This window comes from Pocillopora verrucosa, chromosome 12 (assembly GCF_036669915.1).
Source record: "Pocillopora verrucosa isolate sample1 chromosome 12, ASM3666991v2, whole genome shotgun sequence".
Taxonomy (NCBI): Eukaryota; Metazoa; Cnidaria; class Anthozoa; order Scleractinia; family Pocilloporidae; genus Pocillopora; species Pocillopora verrucosa.
The window spans coordinates 2,723,815-2,738,275 of NC_089323.1; the positions used below are offsets into that span (position 1 = coordinate 2,723,815).

At 42.0% G+C, this 14,461-nt stretch overlaps 2 protein-coding genes across 2 annotated transcripts in view; both read right to left on the reverse strand.

The window, feature by feature from the left end:
• Window positions 1-388: 388 nt before the first annotated feature.
• LOC136277379 (uncharacterized) lies at window positions 389-5,914 on the reverse strand. The gene is made up of 7 exons (XM_066159409.1): window positions 5,827-5,914; window positions 5,539-5,667; window positions 4,633-5,033; window positions 2,487-2,544; window positions 1,693-2,133; window positions 1,208-1,618; window positions 389-846 (listed from the first exon to the last, which is right to left on the reverse strand). Exons 1-7 carry the CDS (start codon window positions 5,912-5,914, stop codon window positions 389-391), a joined length of 1,986 nt encoding a protein of 661 aa, XP_066015506.1.
• Window positions 5,915-11,465: 5,551 nt separating this feature from the next.
• The window catches only part of LOC136277516 (uncharacterized), a gene marked incomplete at its 3' end in the record, with an annotated part of 17,234 nt that continues 14,238 nt past the window's right edge, over window positions 11,466-14,461 (reverse strand). Inside the window, exon 4 of the mRNA XM_066159823.1 lies at window positions 11,466-14,461. This exon is cut by the window's right edge and continues 987 nt beyond it. Coding sequence (XP_066015920.1) covers window positions 11,466-14,461 — 2,996 coding nt within the window.

Below are 14,461 nucleotides of genomic sequence, written 5' to 3' on the forward strand. Positions count from 1 at the left end.
GCTTTCTTAAAAGAAACGTATTAAGCTTCGATTTAAAACTATTAATAGAACTAGATTCTCGTATATCCCTTGGTAAATTATTCCATAGCTTAGGTGCCGCAAACATAAATGCCCGGTCACCAAGTGTTGCCTTAGACTTAAAACTAGGATAACTGAGTAAGGTCTTATCCCTGGAATTCCTTAAATGAAATCCTGACTCGGGCTTGCGTGTAATTAGAGAACTTAAATAAGACGGTGCAAAACCCTTAAAAATCTTGAAAACAATTAATACAATCTAAAATTCAATTCTTAACTTAATAGGTAACCAGTGCAACTCCATCAATAAAGAAGTAATGTGACAATATTTACTTTCATTGCATATTAGTCTGGCACACATGTGTTGAACACGTTACAATTTGTTGATTTGATATTCCGGGGCACCATACAATAAACTATTGCAATAGTCAATTCTGCTTGAGATGAAGGCATGGACCAGAGTTTTTGTGGTCTCTTTAAACAAGTATTTTCTTATCCTCCTCAGATTGTATAAGTAGTAAGAGGCAGAGTTGCATGTTCTTGTTAAGTGAGTTGCCATTGTGAATTTTGCATCGAACCATGAGCCCAAGTTCCTCGCAAATAACACGGGCGTAATTGCTGAGTTGCCAACACGGAGACTGGAAATAGTTGCTTTAGCGAGTTGCTGGGGTGTACCAATGATCAGAAACTCAGTCTTGTTGTCGTTTAGTTTCAATTTATCATTCAATATCCAATTAGGAATATCATCAATACAGCTTTCCATTCTAGCCAAAGCAACATCTTGGTTAACACTGGCATTGGGGCAGAAGGACAAATAAAGTTGGCTGTCATCTGCATAACAATGAATGCCAGGCAGATGTTTGTCCACGATTTGAAAAATCTTGCTCGCATACAATACAAACAATAATGAACCGAGGCATGAGCCCTGAGGGACACCACCAGAAAGTTCAAAGTTCATAGAGAGGGAACCATCAATAAGTATTTGCTGGGATCTGTTACTTAGATAAGATGCAAACTATGACAGTGCTGTACCACGAATCCCAAACCCAGATTTAAGTCTCTCCAGTAAAGTACAATACTCAGTGGTGTCAAATGCCGCACTCAAGTCTAACAAAACAAGCAGTGTGACATGCTGTTTATTCATATTTAATAGAATTTCATTTTTTCACTTTCAAGAGTGCGGTTTCAGTACCGTGAAACTTTCTGCACGAAGACTGTAACACTGGAAACAAATCATTCGCCACCATGTGATGATGTAGTTGTTTAGCAACTGCACTTTCAGCAAGTTTGGACACAAACTGTAAATTACTGACAGGCCTATAATTTTTAAATATAGGTTCCAAACCATCTTTCTTGAGCAAAGGCAGAACCAAAGCATTTTTCCATGCAGAGGGAAAGTCACCGTTTTCTAGGGAGTAATTGATCATCTTAGTGATGATTGAAAGGAGAACATCTAAACAGTCTAACAATAGCTTCGTGGGAATTGGATCTAAGCCACAAGACTTCTTACTGGATGCTCGAACCAGGTCGTACACTTCTTCTTGAGACAGAGAACTAAACTTGAAAAGTAGAGAATCAATTTCGATGTCATTAGAATCGTGGTCTGTGGAGGTTTGTTGTTCATCATGATTGTCAAGGTCTAAACGAATATCGGCGATTTCTTAATGAAAAACATACCCATCTCGTTAGCTAATTTCTGTTTGTCTTCATGCGGTGGCAAAACTGGGGTATCTGTGATGTTCAAGAGTTTCTTGCTTACTTTAAACAGATGTTTTTGATCATGGCTATTTTCGGCTATGAGAATAATATAATAGACCCGCCTAGCCTCATTCATAAGAAAAGTCACATGGTTCCTTTTTCTCTTAAACACAGTTAGATCAGACTGACATTTGGAAGATCTCCATTTTATCTCTGCTTTTCGAGGTTGACGCTTAGCTTCTATGATATTACTGCTCATCCAAGGAGCGCTTGGACGAGCGAGCACTCTTTTTGATGTCATCGGTGCATGACGATCCAAAATGGAGCGCATATAGTTGTTATACAGCTCTGCAACTTCATTACAATCATTTGAGGCGATGTTGCACAAATCACTACTAGCAATATCGTTTTTAAAAGCAGCTAAATCCAGGGAAAAGAGCTTCCTGAAACTGATATGTTTAACAGTAGCCAGTACTTTCGTATCATTAAGACAGCACCAAACGGAGCAGTGATCGGAAAGAAAGCTATCCGGGGAAGGTGTACCTTTAATGATATTGTCAGAGCTGCAAGTAATTATCAGATCCAAAATATGTCTCATTACGTGCGTAAGTGATTTTACGTGTTGAGTAAGACACAACGATTCCAATAGATCCGCAAACGCAATGGTATCCGCATCATCACTGACATCAAGATGAAGTCACCATATATGCAAATTGGCACTTTAGATAGTACCAATGATTCCAGGTATTCACTAAATTCAGGAAAAAAAGTACTTGAAGTAACGGGGTGAGCAGCAGAATACGGTGGTCTGTACACAACCACAAGTCTAAGCTGTAAAGATAAACCATCAATCATATATTCAGAAAACTAAGTAAGTAAGTAAATAAGTTTATTAAATCTCCACCCAGTGGCTCTTCCTATTTAATTTACAATAACTGGAAATCGAATAAAAGTACCTATAAAAGTTACAATAATATCATGATAAAGAAACAAATACAAATAAATAACTAACATATTCTTAAAATTCTATACCTAAAAAAGATTCCTACGGACTGTCATATATTTCGCGCTTTACTGCACGCTTGAAAACTGAGAGTGTTGCGCTATTTTTCGTTTCTACACTTATAAGAGAATTCCAGGCAGTGATTGCTCTATAACTAAAAGACCTCTATGCTGTGCCTTTCCTACAAAAGGGTACAACTAAGTTGTCTCTCGATCTAGTATTGTAGCTGTGGATAGCTGATCTTTTGTTGAAGTAACACTCTAAATATGGTGGTGCAAGGCCATTGACTATTTTGTATAGCATCGTAACATCACGCACTAATAACTGGTTCTTAATAGAAGGCCAACACAGTGCCCGCAGCACTGGTGAGATGTGATCAAACTTCTTGCTGTTTGTCAACACACGGGCAGCAAAGTTTTGTACAAGTTGCAATTTGTTTATGTTGTGCACAAACGTTCCAGACCAAAATATCGAGCAATAAAACAGTTTACAAAAAACTAGACAATTCAGAATGGTGGTAAGTACTGATTTGGAAAACAAGTGCCTCGCTCTGCTTATCTGGCATAGGGTAGAAATAAGAGACGAGGTCAGGGTGTTAACGTGTTCATTAAAAGTAAGGTCCGAGTCCAATATTATAATTAGGTCTTTGACTGAGGACACAGGAATTAATTGTTGCCCAAGAAAGGGGACTCTGATATCAGGAACCCCACTTAAAAGCTGTTTCGTTCCAAAAAGAATAAGTTTAGTTTTGTCTGGATTAATAAACAACTTATTCGTACAGCACCAGGAGGCAATAAGTCGGAGATCTTCCGAGACTTTTGCAAGGCAGGAGTCAATATTATTCAATGAACACGAAAGATAAACCTTTGTGTCATCAACATATGACTCTACGCTTGAAAACTTAACAACGGACGGTAGGTCGTTCATGTAAAGGCTGAATATAAGGGGCCCCAGAATGGACCCCTGTGGCACGCCATGTGTGACAGTTAACTCACTAGAGCGAGATGTACCGAGTCGTGTTGACTGCCTTCGGTTTGTAAGATAGCTCTCAAACCACTTTGACGCTTCATTTGACGCACCAAGCCCTTTCAGCTTGGTGAGGAGAGTTCTATGACATATGCTGTCAAAAGCCTTGCTAAAGTCTATTAGGACCATAGCCGTGATCTCCTTTTTATCCATCGCTTTATATATATGACCGGTGACAAGCAAACTCAGTGTTTAATGACAGGTGAGGTTGCCTTGTTGAGTCAAATAATCAGTGAACTGATTTAGGGCGATCTTTTCGGTCAGTTTAGAAAGTACAGGCAATAATGAAATAGGGCGATTGTTACTAGGAATCTCGTGATCACCATCTTTAAGATGTGGCACTACTTCCGACTTCTTCCAGGCCTTAGGGAAAACAGAGTTGCTAAAAGAAGAGTTTATCAATGCAATTAGAGTTGGTAATATATACGGTAAACAGTCCTTGATCACAAACACTGGAATTCTGTCATAGCCTGGAGCTTTATTAGAAGGCATAGCCATAATCACTTTTCGCACGTCTTCACTGGTTATTGCTTTGAAGTCAAACAGTTCATCATAATGAGTTGAACCGAGATAAACAGGAGTAGTTGGTAGGCCCTAAAGGCGAGCGAGCTCCGCAGAGTCATCGGCGGCCTTCTGTCCCACAGATATAAAGAAGCGATTGAATTCATTAGCGAGTGCATCTGTGTCCTTGGTAAAGCTTGGGCGGCCTGATTTATTTGGAAGGGCACTGCGAATAGTTTTCCACATTGCCCCACTGTTGTTCTTATTTTCACAGATTTGATGATTGTAGTGCTCTCGTTCCGCCATCCGTAAAACAAATTTAACTCTATTTCGCAGCTCCTTAAAAACCTCCCAATCAATATTTCTGTGAGATCCTTCAGGACTTTTACCTTCAGAGTAGATTTTGCGCAAGCACATACTCCGGCACCTGCTTTTCCAAGGCGATCAAGTCTAAAGACCTTGTATCCCGGGACTTCGACAACACTGTTGGTCACGGAAGAGTTAAACCAGGTCTCCGAAATGGTTAAAATATCAAAATCACGTTCCAAGGCAAACTCCTTTGTTTCAGTGAAGTGTTGTCTACATTTGAGAAGCTCTGCGTTAAGATGAGCTATTTCCAAGAGCTTGTTTTGGTTTTTATGCACCGTTGATTGTGCATTCTTTGTCAATTGTATTCTATTACAATTTGCGCTCACGTGTCCAACTGAGTCAGGGATGCGACGAGTCTGTCGATTCCCATGAATAACAGCAATCCTACTGCTAGTGGTATCTGGAGCTGGTAATGTCGCCACTTAGTGAAATACACAGTTTCATAAAGTTAAAACCAGCACAAGAGTTAGGATGATATGAAATTCTTTGATTAAAATATTTTCGCCGCGGATCAGTGAACCGGCACGTTAGCGACCGCACCGCCAAAGAGAAACAAAAGGCTCAGGAGTGGTATTTTGAACCCTTACGAAGGATGGCCGTTCACAAGGCAGATTTCCACGGGTGAAGCTAATCCATAACTCATCTGAATGGCAAAAACCTCCAAAAGCATGTCTGGTAAGCGAAGAGTAGATCGAAATAACACTTCTTTCTTTAATATACTGCGCAAAGCCTCTAGAAAACTCCAGTCCACGACGTCCTACAATGTTCCCATAGGCGTTAAGCTCAGTCTGTCTGCATAACGTAGAGCTTGAGATGAGAAAATAGATCAAAAGTGGAGAGCACAAAAGGCCGAAACTCAAAAGAAGTCTTTTCACCGGTGGACAGTCGACGTACGTTGAGACTCTCTCTACATAACAGTGCAATACCACCCCCTCTACGATCAGTACGAGGACAATAAAACAATCTGTACCCATTAGGAGTGATCTCTTTGCAGACTGCAGCATCATTCTGGGTTAACCATGTTTCAGTAATAGCAAAAATATCAGCTTCGCAATCTTGAACATAATCACAAAAGGATGCAGATTTATTTCTCAGAGAATGAGCGTTCAACAAACAAAAGGATTCAACTTGAAAAGAATGTCTCCAATCAACGGGCAGAATGTTGCATACGCATTAGAATAATACAAACAAGGTCTTTTAGATCTTCTGTTTACCAGAACTGGATGGACAATATGCTGGTACTTCACTAACGAAGACAACATTGCGTTTCCAAATTCCACATGTTGAATCAGAGGACGACATCTCCACAGTATGCTAATTTCAGAAGTTTCATTGAAGTACAGACATGATGAGGAGAAAAAAACTAGCTAAAACTACGCGAGGCGCGTTGCGTAAATGGACACCACAGGACAAATATTTCAAATATCTCAAATATCAAAGTTTGCCGACATACTTTCGTTTGTCATTATTCCAGGAATGTTTTGGCGAAATTTGACAAACGCGAGACTTTAACTCGTAAAAGTTCGCAAACAACTCGTGCCACGCTAGGAGATCTTGCCTCCTGAAACCGCAAACCAATGGGACAATAATAGTCGTGGTTACACCAACCCTTTTACCCATGGGTAAATAGCGTTCGCACAGGGGCAAGGACGTTTTTGTGTGTAACAGCTTTCCCCAGACCGAAACTGCCCTTGAGTTATTTCCATGGATACATCTAAAAGAACAAAAGAACTTCCCATGACAGTTCCTGAACTGAAAAGTGGTTGTTACACACACCTTGGGTTTGGGGCCTTACGGAGAGTAAATGGCTTGGGTTTGGTTAAGCTCAGGTTTCATGTTACCCTTGGGGATGCGGTTCCACAGTAAAAGACTTCCCTCAGGGTCAACTATAATTAGATATGAGTTCACTGACCTGACAAATTGGCAGGAAAAGTACAGAGCAACATGGATGTTACGAATCGAGATCCATTAAGCTTAAGTTCAGTGATTCTCCTGCTTATTATACGACAGTCCTCTATAAATATGACAATCCAGCAGTTTTTTGGCGAGAAGACACCGAAGAAGGCGCGAAATTAGCCAAGCGCATCGGAGGTCACCTCAAAACACTGCAGGTGATCTCCTGTATTAGCTACATTCTGCTTTATGATTGGCCAAGCCACCTCAGGGAGCAGATAAACTGCAATTTTCAGTTCAGGAAGTGTCATGGGAAGTTCTTTTGTTCTTTTTGATGTATCTATGGAAATAACCCTAGGTCAGTATCGGTCTAGGGAAAGCGGTTACGCTCAAACAACGTCCTTGCCCGTGGGCAAACGCTATTTACTCATGGGTAAAAGGGCTAGTGTAACCACGACTAATGGGACCTCCCTGCGTCGATGAAGCTGGATCAAGATTTCATGGGAAAAGTAACCCATTGCAGACACGGTTTTTTTCCTTTTAACTCGCTCGCTTAGTGGAACGTTGAGGAGGACGACATATGAAAGGAAAAAGTTGCAAAGGCTAAAATGGAAAAACAGGAAAATTTGCTGAGGAGCAAGGCAACAGATCGACAGAAAGCTTTCAAAATACAATTTGTATCAAGGCTGGTATTTGCATAAATAAAGGAAGACCTCGTTTTTAACATTATGTATGGCAAATTTTGGTTTGACGATGACTTCTTCGTTCGAAATATGGACGCTAGCGTGAAACTTTTTTTTTTCTTCTTTTTTTCTATCTAGGAATTTCTTCCGCTTTTGATTTTTTGACGAGCAAAGATTTTTCCATAAGCAAAGAACTCCCCATTGTGAATTTTTTCAAGTGCGCGATGTAAACAAAATATGCAAAGAACATGAAAAACGAATGTCAAGATGGGTGGTTGCCGCGAAAATTCCCTCAGATTCGCCCAGGTCAAAGATTATGACACCTTCCTGATTTCTTAACTTTTATTTGAAAGTACCTTTTTCTAAATAACTCAGGTACTTTTGAAGATTTCAGGAAAAAGAACTTTTTTATGGGAACGTTATGTTAAATGCTTGAATTCACTTTAGTCAAATAAAAGAAAAATCGATTTTTTCGGCCTTTGAGGGTGGAAAGAAACCCTAAGCAAATTGACCACCGTAAATAGTTTCTAGGCTGAAGTTTCTAGCGTTAGCCCTTTGTCACTCTGAAATTTCCAAATGTCTTTTTTATTTTCTCTGTTGAGCAATGACTGGCATGCTTTCGACTAATACGCACGCCAGAATTTTGTTCGTGTATAATTATGATGTTTAAAAGGGGCGTAGATCGAGTCTGAAATGCTCAGCGGTGAATTTCCTTGGCAAGGTTAGGCGAGCACTGAGGTGCTGAAAAACAGTAGCAAGAGGCATGTTGGGTTACTCCTAAAAAAGGGACCTTTGAACTATATCTGTGTTCCTCTTCGGAGAGTTTAGCTTTTATGTCAAGAGCACGTTTCTTGGACTAAGGTGCTGAAAGTAAGTTCCTAAAACACGTTCGAGATAAAAGTAACTTTAAGCTGTGTCAGGGTGTTCTTTCCCGAAGAGTTTAACTCCTATGTCAACAGCACGCTGTTTGGACTGCATTGCTCACAAAAAGTTACCTAAGGCATGTTGGGTTCAAGAGCACACTGATGGGACTGAAGTGCTGACAAAAAGTCGCCTGAGGCATGTTGTGTTACTGCGAGATTAAAGTAACTCCTCGCTGTGTCTGGGTGTTCTTCCCCGAAGAGTTTAGCTCTTATGTCCAAAGCACGCTGTTTGGACTGAAGTGCTGACAAAAAGTCTCTTGAGGCATGTTGTGTTATTCCAAGGTTGAAGTAGCTTTGAGCTGTGTCTGGGCGTTCTTCCCCGAAGAGTTTAACTCTTATTTCAAGAGCACGCTGATGGGACTGAAGTGCTGACAAAAAGTCGCCTGAGGCATGTTGTGTTACAGCAAGATTAAAGTAACTCCTCGCTGTGTCTGGGTGTTCTTCCCCGAAGAGTTTAACTCTTATTTCAAGAGCACGCTGTTTGGACTGAAGTGCTGACAAAAAGTCGCCTGAGGCATGTTGTGTTACTGCGAGATTAAAGTAACCCTTCGCTGTGTCTGGGTGTTCTTCCCCGAAGAGTTTAACTCTTATGTCCAAAGCACGCTGTTTGGACTGAAGTGCTGACAAAACGTCTCTTGAGGCATGTTGTGTTATTCCAAGGTTGAAGTAGCTTTCAGCTGTGTCTGGGTGTTCTTTGCCAAGGACTTTAACTCTTATTTCAAGAGCACCATGATGTGACTGAAGTGCTGACAAAAAGTCGCCTGAATCATGTTGTGTTACAGCGAGATTAAAGTAACTCCTCGCTGTGTCTGGGTGTTCTTCCCCGAAGAGTTTAACTCTTATTTCAAGAGCACGCTGTTTGGACTGAAGTGCTGACAAAAAGTCGCCTGAATCATGTTGTGTTACAGCGAGATTAAAGTAACTCCTCGCTGTGTCTGGGTGTTCTTCCCCGAAGAGTTTAACTCTTATTTCAAGAGCACGCTGATCGGACTGAAGTGCTGACAAAAAGTCGCCTGAGGCATGTTGTGTTATTCCAAGGTTGAAGTAGCTTTGAGCTGTGTCTGGGTGTTCTTCGCCAAGGACTTTAACTCTTATTTCAAGAGCACGCTGATGGGACTGAAGTGCTGACAAAAAGTCGCCTGAGGCATGTTGTGTTACTGCGACATTAAAGTAACTCCTCGCTGTGTCTGGGTGTTCTTCCCCGAAGAGTTTAACTCTTATTTCAAGAGCACGCTGTTTGGACTGAAGTGCTGACAAAAAGTCGCCTGAGGCATGTTGTGTTATTCCAAGGTTGAAGTAGCTTTGAGCTGTGTCTGGGTGTTCTTCGCCAAGGACTTTAACTCTCATTTCAAGAGCACGCTGTTTGGACTGAAGTGCTGACAAAACGTCGCCTGAGGCATGTTGTGTTATTCCAAGGTTGAAGTAGCTTTGAGCTGTGTCTGGGTGTTCTTCGCCAAGGACTTTAACTCTTATTTCAAGAGCACGCTGATGGGACTGAAGTGCTGACAAAAAGTCGCCTGAGGCATGTTGTGTAACTGCAAGATTAAAGTAACTCCTCGCTGTGTCTGGGTGTTTTTCCCCGAAGAGTTTAACTCTTATTTCAAGAGCACGCTGTTTGGACTGAAGTGCTGACAAAAAGTCGCCTGAGGCATGTTGTGTTATTCCAAGGTTGAAGTAGCTTTGAGCTGTGTCTGGGCGTTCTTCGCCAAGGACTTTAACTCTTATTTCAAGAGCACGCTGTTTGGACTGAAGTGCTGACAAAAAGTCGCCTGAGGCATGTTGTGTTATTCCAAGGTTGAAGTAGCTTTGAGCTGTGTCTGGGTGTTCTTCGCCAAGGACTTTAACTCTTATTTCAAGAGCACGCTGATGGGACTGAAGTGCTGACAAAAAGTCACCTGAGGCATGTTGTGTTACTGCAACATTAAAGTAACTCCTCGCTGTGTCTGGGTGTTCTTCCCCGAAGAGTTTAACTCTTATTTCAAGAGCACGCTGTTTGGACTGAAGTGCTGACAAAAAGTCGCCTGAGGCATGTTGTGTTATTCCAAGGTTGAAGTAGCTTTGAGCTGTGTCTGGGTGTTCTTCGCTAAGGACTTTAACTCTTATTTCAAGAGCACGCTGTTTGGACTGAAGTGCTGACAAAAAGTCGTCTGAGGCATGTTGTGTTATTCCAAGGTTGAAGTAGCTTTCAGCTGTGTCTGGGTGTTCTTCGCCAAGGACTTTAACTCTTATTTCAAGAGCACGCTGATTGGACTGAAGTGCTGACAAAAAGTCACCTGAGGCATGTTGTGTTACTGCGACATTAAAGTAACTCCTCGCTGTGTCTGGGTGTTCTTCCCCGAAGAGTTTAACTCTTATTTCAAGAGCACGCTGTTTGGACTGAAGTGCTGACAAAAAGTCGCCTGAGGCATGTTGTGTTATTCCAAGGTTGAAGTAGCTTTGAGCTGTGTCTGGGTGTTCTTCGCCAAGGACTTTAACTCTTATTTCAAGAGCACGCTGATCGGACTGAAGTGCTGACAAAAAGTCGTCTGAGGCATGTTGTGTTATTCCAAGGTTGAAGTAGCTTTGAGCTGTGTCTGGGTGTTCTTCGCCAAGGACTTTAACTCTTATTTCAAGAGCACGCTGATGGGACTGAAGTGCTGACAAAAAGTCTCTTGAGGCATGTTGTGTTATTCCAAGTTTGAAGTAGCTTTGAGCTGTGTCTGGGTGTTCTTCGCCAAGGACTTTAACTCTTATTTCAAGAGCACGCTGATGGGACTGAAGTGCTGACAAAAAGTCACCTGAGGCATGTTGTGTTACTGCGACATTAAAGTAACTCCTTGCTGTGTCTGGGTGTTCTTCCCCGATGAGTTTAACTCTTATTTCAAGAGCACGCTGTTAGGACTGAAGTGCTGACAAAAAGTCGCCTGAGGCATGTTGTGTTATTCCAAGGTTGAAGTAGCTTTGAGCTGTGTCTGGGTGTTCTTCGCCAAGGACTTTAACTCTTATTTCAAGAGCACGCTGATGGGACTGAAGTGCTGACAAAAAGTCGCCTGAGGCATGTTGTGTTATTCCAAGGTTGAAGTAGCTTTGAGCTGTGTCTGGGTGTTCTTCGCCAAGGACTTTAACTCTTATTTCAAGAGCACGCTGATGGGACTGAAGTGCTGACAAAAAGTCGCCTGAGTCATGTTGTGTAACTGCGAGATTAAAGTAACTCCTCGCTGTGTCTGGGTGTTCTTCCCCGAAGAGTTTAACTCTTATTTCAAGAGCACGCTGTTTGGACTGAAGTGCTGACAAAAAGTCGCCTGAGGCATGTTGTGTTATTCCAAGGTTGAAGTAGCTTTTAGCTGTGTCTGGGTGTTCTTCGCCAAGGACTTTAACTCTTATTTCAAGAGCACGCTGTTTGGACTGAAGTGCTGACAAAAAGTCTCTTGAGGCATGTTGTGTTATTCCAAGGTTGAAGTAGCTTTGAGCTGTGTCTGGGTGTTCTTCGCCAAGGACTTTAACTCTTATTTCCAGAGCACGCTGATGGGACTGAAGTGCTGACAAAAAGTCACCTGAGGCATGTTGTGTTACTGCGACATTAAAGTAACTCCTCGCTGTGTCTGGGTGTTCTTCCCCGAAGAGTTTAACTCTTATTTCAAGAGCACGCTGTTTGGACTGAAGTGCTGACAAAAAGTCGCCTGAGGCATGTTGTGTTATTCCAAGGTTGAAGTAGCTTTGAGCTGTGTCTGGGTGTTCTTCGCCAAGGACTTTAACTCTTATTTCAAGAGCACGCTGATGGGACTGAAGTGCTGACAAAAAGTCTCTTGAGGCATGTTGTGTTTTTCCAAGGTTGAAGTAGCTTTGAGCTGTGTCTGGGTGTTCTTCGCCAAGGACTTTAACTCTTATTTCAAGAGCACGCTGATGGGACTGAAGTGCTGACAAAAAGTCGCCTGAGGCATGTTGTGTTACTGCAACATTAAAGTAACTCCTCGCTGTGTCTGGGTGTTCTTCCCCGAAAAGTTTAACTCTTATTTCAAGAGCACGCTGTTTAGACTGAAGTGCTGACAAAAAGTCGCCTGAGGCATGTTGTGTTATTCCAAGGTTGAAGTAGCTTTGAGCTGTGTCTGGGTGTTCTTCGCCAAGGACTTTAACTCTTATTTCAAGAGCACGCTGATCGGACTGAAGTGCTGACAAAAAGTCGTTTGAGGCATGTTGTGTTATTCCAAGGTTGAAGTAGCTTTCAGCTGTGTCTGGGTGTTCTTCGCCAAGGACTTTAACCCTTATTTCAAGAGCACGCTGATGGGACTGAAGTGCTGACAAAAAGTCTCTTGAGGCATGTTGTGTTATTCCAAGTTTGAAGTAGCTTTGAGCTGTGTCTGGGTGTTCTTCGCCAAGGACTTTAACTCTTATTTCAAGAGCACGCTGATGGGACTGAAGTGCTGACAAAAAGTCACCTGAGGCATGTTGTGTTACTGCGACATTAAAGTAACTCCTCGCTGTGTCTGGGTGTTCTTCCCCGATGAGTTTAACTCTTATTTCAAGAGCACGCTGTTTGGACTGAAGTGCTGACAAAAAGTCGCCTGAGGCATGTTGTGTTATTCCAAGGTTGAAGTAGCTTTCAGCTGTGTCTGGGTGTTCTTCGCCAAGGACTTTAACTCTTATTTCAAGAGCACGCTGATCGGACTGAAGTGCTGACAAAAAGTCGCCTGAGGCATGTTGTGTTATTCCAAGGTTGAAGTAGCTTTCAGCTGTGTCTGGGTGTTCTTCGCCAAGGACTTTAACTCTTATTTCAAGAGCACGCTGATGGGACTGAAGTGCTGACAAAAAGTCGCCTGAGGCATGTTGTGTTATTCCAAGTTTGAAGTAGCTTTGAGCTGTGTCTGGGTGTTCTTCGCCAAGGACTTTAACCCTTATTTCAAGAGCACGCTGATGGGACTGAAGTGCTGACAAAAAGTCGCCTGAGGCATGTTGTGTTATTCCAAGGTCGAAGTAACTTTGAGCTGTGTCTGGGTGTTCTTGGCCAAGGACTTTAACCCTTATTTCAAGAGCACGCTGATGGGACTGAAGTGCTGAGGAGAAATTCCCTGCAACATGTCTGGTTATTCCGAGAGTGGAGTAACACTCCGCTGTGTCTGGGTGTTCTTCGTTAAACAGATCTATTGCGACGTCAAGGGCGCGTTGAATGGACTGAATGGCTTCAGAATAGTTTTGCATCTTACGAAGAGCCATGCCATAGTCAAAATAATTTCTAAATAGTCCTTCTTGATGCAAATTTAAGTCAAGATTTTTGTTGGGCTTAGCTTTATCTCCAGGGCTATCTTCTCCACTTTGTTTTAAAGTCATTTTATGATACCTGATCCATGTGTCGCACAACTTTGATGCTTCCTCGGGATTATTTAGTACATTTTTAAGTGTCCGATTGATGTTGCGCTGGAAGGTCCATAAACCAACGGAGTGTGGGAGGATCTGTTTCTCTGTTTGATTTGACATCTTTAGCACACATTTACTTATTGCTTGCTTTGTTTCATAATCAGAGAACTTTTCTGTTGCCTTGCTAAGAACGACAATCATTTCTAATCTAAGTGGTTGAGTGGTTGTTGCGTCTGGTTCCGGCATATCTGCCTCGATCATTCTCAATTCTTTGTTATTCACTGGAGGAATAATAAGGAGACTTGCGTCTCCTAATGCTCTGCATTTATGTAAGGCTGTGGTGTAAAGCTCCAGAGAAGTTGCTTTCTTTTTCTTGAAAAGAAAGTAAGTAACAAGAATTTGCAGTGCAAATACTGTGAGAATTCGCTGTTCGGGGCTATCACTAACCAAACAAAGAGCTTTTTGTAAGTTCTCAGCTCCGTCATCTATTTTCCCTGAAACCAGTTGACAGATGCCTTTATAACAAAGGAGTTTTCTTTTATCATCTACCGACAAAGAAAAGCCCTCGGCTTTAGAGAGTAGCGTCATCGATCTTCCATGTATCCCCCAAGTCACTTCGTTGAATGCCAAGGACAACAGTAACTGACTATAGAACACGCTCTTTCCAAACGCCTGAGCTTTTTCAGTTGCGTGATCATAAATTTTGTCGATAATTTTTCCCTCGCACCAGAAAAGGGAATCTAGAAAGATTTCCGCCTTTGTCAGGACACCAAATGCAACGTCACATGTCTTAGGATCGGTGCAGCTCTCCATAAGACTCTGAATAATATTCTGCCTCTCTTCACAGAAATCGATAAATGCTTGCATGGATTGTCCTGTCAAAAACTGTTTATTTAGCTTCTCGAAAATAGAGACGTAAAATGCAGACAAACGTGCTTTGGCGTTCAGCATGGTTTCTTTCATTTCATCTTGACCTCTTCCTCTTGCAAACGACAGAATCAACTTGTGCATCGAAAATG